We start from the raw sequence: 10,511 nt of genomic DNA, 5'->3' as shown, positions 1-10,511 counted from the left end.
CCGCCGCTCGGAGGGTCTCTGCAGCCGGACCCCCGAGCCGCCTCCCGCGCGAGCAGCCGGCGGTCGCTCTTCACGACCGGCTCGCCGCACTGGGTTCGGCCCCGCTCTCCAAGTGCCCGAATTCGCGTCTCTTCTGAGGCCGGATCCAGCGCGCCTCACTTGGGCTTTCCGCTCGCGGAGGACCTCGAGGACCACCAGGAGGGAGAAGCGCCCGCCCACCCCGAGCCCGTGCTTCACCGAACCGCCGCCTCCCTGCACCAGCTAGAGCCGAGGGCCCGGCCCCCCGCCCCGCCTGCCCGTCTGCGCTCCTCGCGCCTGCGCAAGCACCGCCCACAGCACCGCCCCAGCCCCGCCCCGAGGACGACCCGGCGGTTGGGGCGGGCCGCAGCCGTCCCTTCCCGGGCGCGCGCGCCATGACAATCACCTACAGCTGTGTCGCTAACGGCCGCGCGGTCCTCGCCGAGCTGGCCCTGACCGGCGGCTCCTATCAGGTACTCCGGTGTCCGGACCTCCGCCCCGGCGGCTCCCGCCTCTTGGAGGGAGGCGCCTGCCGGGCCCGCCCCTCACCACGCCGCGCGGCCGGGCGGCCCCTGGAGGGAGGTAGAGGCTACAGGCCCCGCCCCGCGCGACGCCGGCCTGTGGGAGCCATGGGAGCCGCGAGCGGCGGATCCGCAAGGCGGGGCCGCACGTGCGCCGCCCAGCGGTCGGGGTGGGTGGTGCACGCGGCCCGCGGGCGGCGATGGCAGCCCCGCGCGGTTGCCGTTGCCGCGGCGCTTCTACAGCTCGTGTCCCCCGCGTCCGCAGGCAGTTGTGGGACGGCTGGTAGCTGCATAGTCCAGGGTAGAGCTGCGGAAGATGCGGCCCCGAGGAACAGGCGGGACCCGGAGTGGCGCCGTGATGAGCTCGCGGTCCCGTTAGGACCGAGGCCGGACGCAGCTGTCGTACGGCGTGAAAGCCCTGCTCGCGGCGGGGCGGGGCGGCGGCGGCGGCGGCGCTCGGGCGGCGGCGGCCCGCGGACCCCGCACGGGCACTGGGGCGGCGGCTTAGCGGCCGCGTGAGGCAGGACTGCCGGAGCCAGAGAGGGCAGCGGCGACTCCGTGCGCGTGGAACGGGGCGCTGCGTGCGGGGCCGCGGGAGCGTCAGGGCGGCGGGGCGCAGGCTAGCGTGCGCGGCGGCGGAGGATGAGCTCGGGAAGGCCGAGACGCTGGCTCGGCGCGGGGCCCGGGGCGGCCGCAGGGTCGGAGCGTCTCTGGAGAACCTGCTCGGTTATGACGTGGGGGGCGGTCTGGAGGGGGAGAGCCGTTGGGACGGCGTCCTCACGGTCACCCAGCCGGGACCGCGTCCTCGCAGTTGCTGGGGGAGATCTCGGGCCCGGGGAAGGCCGGCGGGGTCCGGAGGAGGAGGAGGGCGAGTCCCGAAGAGACCGTGAAAGTCAGGGAGCTCGGTCAGGCCTAGGACGATTCTCCACGTGCTTTCAGCCTCCGTCCCCAGAGTCGCGGAGACACAGCTCAGGACGGCGTGTCAGCTTCAGGTCCACAACGTGATGATTGTCCGAGTTTTTCCTCAGGCGGCGGGAAACGGGAAGGAAACCAGGTGGAGGAGCGAGGCGGTGAGGGAGGGGGTCAGGGGGCTCAAGGGGACAGAGGGCGCCGGGGACAGTTGAATTTTGCTGCCCGCTGAAGTGGCCAGTCTGTGTCTGTCCTCCACATCCGTCCCCGAAGGTTTAGGTCGCGCTCAGAGGGGCACGGCCGGCGGCTGAAGCCGGTGGAAGAGCGCGGAGAAGCCGGGAGTGAGGGGAGAAGAGGCCCAAGAAGCAGAGACTGTCAGGAGAGGACAGAGAGGGGCGACCTAGACCAGAGCCGCGGGTCCCGGACGCCCAGAGAAGAGAGTCCCGAGAATGTGTTCTGTGCTTTGTGCCCCGAAGCAGCTGAACAAGATCTAAAAGGTGCTCATTGGCTCCACGTTAGATGATCGCCCGAGGCGCCTGCGTGGCTCTGCGGTCGCCTGAGGTCAAGAGCTCAGGGTCCGGGGATCGAGCCCCGCGTCGGGCTCCCTGCTCATTCTTGAGTCTGCTTCCCCCTCTCTCTCCCCCTGCTCCTGCTCTCTCTCGCTCATTCTCTCGCTCTCAAATAAAATAAAAATCTTAAAAAAAAAAAAAAAAAAAAAAAAAAGATGATCGGCGACTTGCAGGGAGCAGTTGGGAAGAAGCGGTGGAGGCAGAAGCCGGATTGCTGGAGGCCAACTGCATGGGAGATGAGGAAGGCAGGAGAGAGAAGTCAGACATTCCAGAAACGTAGACAGGGAGTGAGACAGGGTGAAAGCCGAGGCAGAGCCTCTCCAGGAAGGGGCCTGGTGTTTCAGAACAGGAAGGCGTCCTGCGCGTGCAGCTGCTGGGAAGCCTCTGACATCCAGCTCAGGTCCTGATCTTGCGGTTGTGGGATCGAGCCCTACCTCGGGCTCTGCACTCAGTCCGAAGTCAGCTTCAGATTCTTTCTCCTCTCCCTTTGCCCCTCCCAGCTCATGTGCCTTTGCTTTCTGTCTCTCTGAGAAGGGGGGAGAGGGAGATCAAGGGGTTGTGAGAGCAAGCCCCATGGGGGGCTCCCGGCTCAGTGCGGCGTCTGCCCCGGATTCCCTCGCTCTGCTCTTGCACCCACCCTGAAGCACCTGTGCTTGTTCTCTCACTCTCTCAAACAAATAATTCTTTAAAAAAAAAAAAGAAAGAAAAGAAAAAAGGAATGTGGCTATTCAGATCTTCCTAGGTAACCTTCAGGTTCCTTTCACACTTCTAAGGTAAATTAATAGGAGTCCAGAAAACTAACCATGTTTGAGATATTCTGGATAATCGTCAACACCTTGCACATTTCCCCCCAGAGAAGGAGCCTTACAAGAAACAGAAATAAAGGACCCCGACAATTTGTTTTATAGAAAGAAATCAGTGAATAATATTGAATAAAAATTTTTATCTTAAAATGAAGAGAGAAGAATGCTGAAGAAAAAAGAGGAAGGGAGGGAAGGGGAAGGGAATGCTCAGGTTATTCAGAGAAAGCTGAATACTTTAAGATTCGTTTTTATTCTAGAGAGAGAGCATGTACACAGGGGAGGGACAAAGGGGGAAAGAAAATCTCAAGCAGACTCCCCGTTGAGCATGGAACCCCCACCCCACCCAACACAGAGCTCAATCTCATGACCCTGAGATCATGACCTGAGTCAAAATCAAAAGTTGGACACTTAACCCTGAGCCACCAGGCTCCCCCAGGACTGAATACTTTTAATCCATGAATATTTTTAGGTATAGTTTCAGTGACTAGAGGTCACTGAAAAGATGTTTGATTAGATAGCACTACCCAGCCTTAAAGCACATGTCAGATGTGACTCAAGATGATTTGTGTAACCTGTATTTGCACACATATAACTATACACACAACTATATGTATATTTGTGTAATTTTCATATTTTCCTTCAGATTCAAATGACTATTTCATAACTTGCTTCTTACCACACATTATGGCTAACCACCCATTAGTTCTCCTAGTGAACACTTGGTCTTTAATAAACCAATTAGACCATTGGTAAATTTAGAGAGAAGAATAATTAAAGACACTACAGTGTTCCACACAGTAAATGCTGATCATTTATTTTTAGGAAGCAGTGGCGACCGTGCTTAAACTAGTGCTTCTTAGAGCAGAGCCAAAGACCATAATGCAGATGGGAAGGTAAGGTCTATTCTCATAGAAGTCTGCTTGCTTTTTAACAATAGTAATGCCATTAGGGAAAATAAGGTCAGTTGCACATGCTCTCGAACCCTCAGAAAGGAGAACTGTATGTAAAAGTGTAAGATCAAATGAGAGTGGTTAACACCAAATTCAAAATAGTGGTTACCTCTCCAAAGGGAAGGGAGAAAAAATGAAATCGGGGAAGGGTATCCATGGGACATGAATCGTATCTCTAACATTTTAAACAGATGGTGGGTCTAAAGTATTATTGTTGTCTTATTTTGCAAACTTTTTTTTGAAAGATTTTATTTATTTGTCAGAGAGAGAGAGAGAGAGAGAGAGCGAGCACAGGCAGATAGAGTGGCAGGCAGAGGCAGAGGGAGAAGCAGGCTCCCTGCTGAGCAAGGAGCCCGATGTGGGACTCGATCCCACAACTCTGGGATCATGACCTGAGCCGAAGGCAGCCGCTTAACCAACTGAGCCACCCAGGTGTCCCTCAAACTGTTTTTAATATACCCAAAATATTTCATTAATGAAAAAGGAAACTTCCACTTGAAAAATCTTTAATACGACCACTGGAAGCTACACTTGGGACGTTACAAGGTATGGCCTAAACCAATCTTGACACCATTTTACTAGTAAAACAACAGGTGGGAAATAAGAGCATCTATTACTTCTGGACTCATTTTTTAAGAGCAGGTTTGTTTTAACCTTTATATTGTAAAATAGGACAAAATACAAAAACTCATCAAGCGAAAGTATAGCTTTATGAAGCTTTACAAGGGAATCTCCCCACCAAATACCACCTCAGCCAAAAATACGGACTAGTGCCAGCCATCCCCAAAACTCCCCACCATGTGCCCCGTCCCATCCACAGCATTCCGACCCCCACAGCACTTACCTTGGGTCTTCATCACCTCATCACCTAAACATGCAACCTCAGGTACAAGAGCCTGATCCTGCCTAGTTTTTTTCTTTTGGTGTCTTTTAAATCTCTCTAATCTTTATTTTCCCCTCCCATCCCTCTCCTTTCCTTATAGTTTACCATTGAGGAACCTGCAGAGCATAGTTTCCCACTCTCTGGCTCTGCTGACTGTATATCCAGGATGCAGTTGACCATGCTTCACGCAGCAGGGTCCACAGGCTGGATCCCTTCTACAAGGCGACAGGTGTTTTTTTCCATCAGATGGCACATCTGTCTACCTCTATCTCCTTCTGACATGCTAGCAGCCAGTGATATTCCTTGCCTGTACCCTAGAGCCATTCATTGATTGGGGAGCACAAAATGCTGACATTCTAGTTTTGTTCTCACTTATTAGCCAGCGTGATTTCCAGAGGAGATTCTTTTCTCGTCTACTATTTGCTTTCCTATATTGCGCATTCTAATTTGAATCTTTAGAAGATCTCTTCCTGAATTCCTAAGTCATATATCCACCTGACTATTCTGTGTCTCTGTTGGATGTCTGATGGGCATCTCAAACTTATGTCCAAAACCAAGCCCCCGCTGCCCCCACTGCAGTCTTCCACATACTATTTTTCTAGTTCCTCAGGCCTGAAACTTTTGTGACCCTCGACTTCTGGCTCTTTGACATCCAAACCCAATCCACCAGCAAATCCTGTTGCCTTTCCCTTCCAAATATCCAGAATCTGACCGCCTCCAGCCCTACCATAGGAGCCATGCCACCATCATCTCTCTGGGTTCCTCCATACAAAGTTAGGTTATCATCATGGTTTTTTATTTTCAAGGATTTCTCTCTCAAACCTTGATTTAATAGCCTTTGTAATTAAGCAAAATATGCATGTGGTTCCAAAGTCAAACTGAAAAAAACAAGTTTTCTTTAAGAAGTCTAACTTAAGAAAGAAGAAGAAGGAGGAGAAGTGGGGGAGGAGAAGGGGGAGAAGTCTAATTTTCATTCCTTTCCTCTCCACATTGTTCTCCCTTCCCCCCTAGACAGGTAACCATTTTGACAAAGTTTTCAATTTGTCATTTTCTTTTTTTCTTTTCTTTCCTTTTCTTTTCTTTCCTAGAAGAGACACATGCATATATGGCATTTATCTTCCGGGAGCATATGAGAATGATAGATAAATGGTACTACCTCATACCTTTGTTAATTACAGTGTATCCTGGACTTTGAGTATTCACATTTTTTAACTTTTAAGATGGCTTCTGAACGTCACTCACTAATAACATACTAAGCATAAATTTAGGATATTTCCTCCCTCACATCCAATATCAACTTATTCAAATCACATATATAACTTTCAGAGAGATGATAGAATTAGCAACTCTTTTTCAAAAAAGACTCCTCCCAACTTAGAAATAAAAATATTTTCCAAGTGGAGATTATGTGTATCAATCAATATCATCATTAAAAATATTCGTAGCACATTATATTCGTGATATGATATGAAGGATTTATATGGTAAGGGCGGGCACATACTTTAAATTTTCTGCCTCTGGGATTATCTTTTCTCCCTGTTTCTGAGATTCGTCATTTTTGTGTATATCCAATTTAACGTTTTTCCAGGTCTACTGCCTGCTAGCCATTTGGATGTAGAATATTCAGAATGACAAGATTAAAAGTCTAGGCACCAAGCAACTATTTCTGTTGCCATATTTTTAAATTTTCTGGATTGTTGGGCAGTAAAAATGGAGGCACTTTCCAAGAGTCTTCTAGCTTCTTAATATGTGACTCTGAGAAGGCATAAAAGGTCAGGTAAGATACACTATCACATACTATAAGGAAGTTTAATTTCCCCCTCTCCAGTTCATCGTGTTCCTCAGAATATTTAGTATTGGTTGTTTATAACTTTTAAATTCTAATCTATCATAATAGAAAGCCAAGAAACTCCAAAATTAAATGTGTCTACCTAAAGATACAGGGAAAGTAAAAATCAGTGAACATAGCATTTTCTATTTGATGACAATCTTTTTTTTTTTAATGACAATCTTTATTCAGTCTTAGAATGAGTGCTATCTATAAAAAGCCATCTTTTAAAGATTTTATTTATTTATTTGAGAGAGAGAGAGCACAAGCCCTGCCATTGGGGAGGGTCAGAGGCAAAGGGAGACACAGACTCTCCGCCGAGCAGGGGCTGTATTGCAGGACCCCAGGATCATGACCTGAGTGGAGACAGATGTTTAACTGACTAAGCCCCCCAAGTACCCCTACCAAGGCCATTTTAAATATAGATAGATAAATAAATGGATACAGTTTTCTATCGATTGTATTTTATTTTATTGATGACATCCTAAATACATATTCTAATTTTATAGTTTTTATTTAACATAATTTAATCTTTCATATATATGAAAGATTGTCTAGTTCTCATTATAAAAAGTTATCTACAGAGCTTGTATACTACCGAGAGCTTGAAAATAGTATCTCTGTAAGGGTACTTAATTTCTTCAATGTTATCATGTAAATTAATGTATTCTTTTCAAAGCTTTGTCTACCATACTCTCTTTATTGATGGAATCACTTACCTATGTGCTACAGACAATGCCTTGGATACCATAACGCCATCTGCATTTCTTAAAAACGTAAGTCATTTCTTATACTACTTTAAGGACTTTCTCAGTGATTGAAATTATGAGGTCTCTGTTTTATAGTGTGCTAGTAAGACTGTCGTCTGCTAGTAAAAGCAGATCACTTGTCTATAAAGCAGAGCTATTAATGACCCTCAGAGACTTCTTACCCTTACCCTTCATCTGCCCTGTTTCCACACTTCTCCCAACCCTAAAGCAAGGTCTGCAAAGACTGCCCACACAGATCCATTAGACTGTCTCTTTGTATTTATCTTGTTCTTTCAAACTAAGAGAGAAATTAAACTTTACTAATATTTATTTTACCATTTCAATGGCATATGTATTTAATTTACAAATAGGGGTGCCTGGGTGGCTCAGTCGGTTAAGCATCCAACTCTTGATTTTGGCTCAGCTCATGATCTCAGGGTTATGGGATCAAGCCCCACATCAGACTCCCTTGCTCCGCGGGGAGTCTTCTTGGGATTCTCTCTCTGTCCCTCCCCCTCAATCATGCATGCTCTCTCTAAAATAAGTAAATAGATCTTTCCTAAAATAAAAAATAAGTAAAAAACATTAATGGAAAAAATCAGTCAGCAATACTATAGTGACTAACAGATATTCTCCAGTCAAATTCATGAAACATGCATATATTTAATTAGTGTACTGTCTTGCTTTAACACAACTCAAACTGTAACCACATATAGAATCAAGGATTATAAGGACTAATTCTGAAATTCTCTCTTCAGATACACTTGAATAACTGTTAGAGTGTAGATGCTAACCACTGTTAGCGATTTAAGTGACTATTTAAAATTATCCTAATTTTCCTCCCTCTCTGCTATTGTGACAAAACATTTGAACTTTACCACCTTCCTAAAACCAGGTACCAAATTGGTAACCACATACATTTTACCACCGTTGCTGGGGAATACAACACTGAGTACAAACAATTGCAAGAATTCCTTCTTGACACCTTGAAATATCCTATGACAACCATAAGCGTTTGGAAACAGAAAAAAAAAAAAAAAACATAAGGGTTTGAAAGATAGTACCATGACATTCTGCTGGGATTGTTTCTTCATCGTTGAATGGCTTTGGAGTGGGGGAGGAGGAAGGCAAAACAAAAAACATTTACTTAGAAAACAAAATGGACTCCTTCTTTGTGTACCAGAGGTGAGCACTTGCTCTTGCTTTTGAGTCCGCAGGCATACCAAAGACTCAGAGTGGTATTTGCAGCCCCACTGCCTGAGCTTGTGATCTGTGCAAGAGCCACAGAGAAGACCGGGCAAGCACAGGTTTCGTACATACAGCATCTTCGATTGGAAAGGACACCCTGCCACCAAAAAGCTAGAAATGGTGTGGCAATAGAATATTCTTTTATTTCACATTTCTGCCAGACTATGCTTCAAATAAACATTTGCTCTGTGATTCGCCAGTTGAAATTATCTATATAGGTTAAATATTTCCATTAATGTCCCCAGGTTAGTGAAACTTTTCTGAGAAATCCTTTGATGTCGCAAGAACATTTTTCTCCTTCAAATGCAGTTGCTGCAGATTTTCAACAAGTATTAGGAAAGTATATGGTATGTAACCTCCAACTGTACTCCTTTTTTTTTTTTAAGATTTTATTTATTTATTTGGCAGAAATCACAAGTAGGCAGAGAGGCAGGCAGAGAGAGAGGGAAGCAGGCTCCCTGCTGAGCAGAGAGCCTGATGCAGGGCTCGATCCCAGAACCCTGTTATCATGACCTGAGCCGAAGGCAGAGGCTTAACCCACTGAGCCACCCAGGCGCCCCTCCAACTGTACTCCTCAACATTGTATGAAAGCTGACGGAACAGTTTGGAATTAGGAGATAAGAGCTGTAAAGATGAGTGAGAATTGAGAATTTATATCTTTATATAATGATAAAGAATGACATCCTTGATATATGGATAAGTGGATAAAGCAAGAGAGAGAAAGTTTGTACGGTATACTATTATTTGTTTACCATTTATATTTGCAACCATTTGAGAAAGAGAGAATAAATACAAATATGTGTTTTTGTTTGCTTATAGTGGAAAAAAGGGATGACAGCAAGAAAAGGATAAACCACAAACATTTTAATCTTTGCCTATTTAGGGATAGGGGACAAGAATAGAAACTAGGCCTCCCCGAATGAAACTTGTTTTGGAGATTTGACTTTGGAATGGAACCATGTAAATATTTTACATAATTATTAAATACTACTAAGTATTTAAATAGTTGTCCTCAGAGTGAAATAAGACAGTCACAAAAGAACAAATACTGTGTGATTCCACTTATATGAAATACCTAAAGTAGTCAGATTTATAGAGACAAAAAGTAGAATGGTTGACAGAGCCTGGGGGAAAAGGATGAGGAGGAATTAGTGTTTAATGGGTACAGAGTTGGGAATGAGTTTAATGGGTTCAGTTTGGGAAGATGGAAAATCTTCTAGAGTTGGTGGGGGTGGGGTGGTAACTGTACATCAATGTACAACTGTACAAGGCCACTGGGCTAGATAGTTAAAAATCATTATAATTATAAACTTTGTTATGTATATCTTACCATAATAATTTTTTTAATTTTAAAGTGATCCCAAAAACTCAAAAGCAAAAAAAACAAACAAACAAGAACCTAATTGTGTATTGAGCTGATGGCTTGAAAGACAGTGAAAATTTATTTCAAGTGACTTTAAAACACTATAATTTGATTGTGTATTCCTAGTGATGGAACCATGTAAATATTTTACATAATTATTAAATACTACTAAGTATTTAAATAGTTGTCCTCAGAGTGAAATAAGACAGTCACAAAAGAACAAATACTGTGTGATTCCACTTATATGAAATACCTAAAGTAGTCAGATTTATAGAGACAAAAAGTAGAATGGTTGACAGAGCCTGGGGGAAAAGGATGAGGAGGAATTAGTGTTTAATGGGTACAGAGTTGGGAATGAGTTTAATGGGTTCAGTTTGGGAAGATGGAAAATCTTCTAGAGTTGGTGGGGGTGGGGTGGTAACTGTACATCAATGTACAACTGTACAAGGCCACTGGGCTAGATAGTTAAAAATCATTATAATTATAAACTTTGTTATGTATATCTTACCATAATAATTTTTTTAATTTTAAAGTGATCCCAAAAACTCAAAAGCAAAAAAAACAAACAAACAAGAACCTAATTGTGTATTGAGCTGATGGCTTGAAAGACAGTGAAAATTTATTTCAAGTGACTTTAAAACACTATAATTTGATTGTGTATTCCTAGTGA

The 10,511-nt window shown here is 45.3% G+C and overlaps 1 protein-coding gene across 1 annotated transcript in view; it reads left to right on the top strand.

Annotated features, from left to right (window-relative positions):
* Positions 1 to 330: 330 nt before the first annotated feature.
* Positions 331 to 10,511, top strand: part of LOC111149334 (vesicle-associated membrane protein 714-like) — a 28,325-nt gene continuing 18,144 nt past the window's right edge. The window contains exons 1-4 of the mRNA XM_022506332.1: positions 331 to 491; positions 3,643 to 3,713; positions 7,161 to 7,257; positions 8,724 to 8,825. Of these exons, the coding sequence (XP_022362040.1) occupies positions 414 to 491; positions 3,643 to 3,713; positions 7,161 to 7,257; positions 8,724 to 8,825 (348 nt within the window). The 5' untranslated portion in view covers positions 331 to 413. The remainder of the gene's footprint in view (positions 492 to 3,642; positions 3,714 to 7,160; positions 7,258 to 8,723; positions 8,826 to 10,511) is intronic.

The sequence above is a fragment of the Enhydra lutris genome, unplaced genomic scaffold (assembly GCF_002288905.1).
Source record: "Enhydra lutris kenyoni isolate GAN:26980312 unplaced genomic scaffold, ASM228890v2 scaffoldscaffold21, whole genome shotgun sequence".
In the NCBI taxonomy this organism is placed as follows: Eukaryota; Metazoa; Chordata; class Mammalia; order Carnivora; family Mustelidae; genus Enhydra; species Enhydra lutris.
Note: the sequence above shows the minus strand (reverse complement) of the source record. Positions and strands in the feature narration are given on the sequence as shown.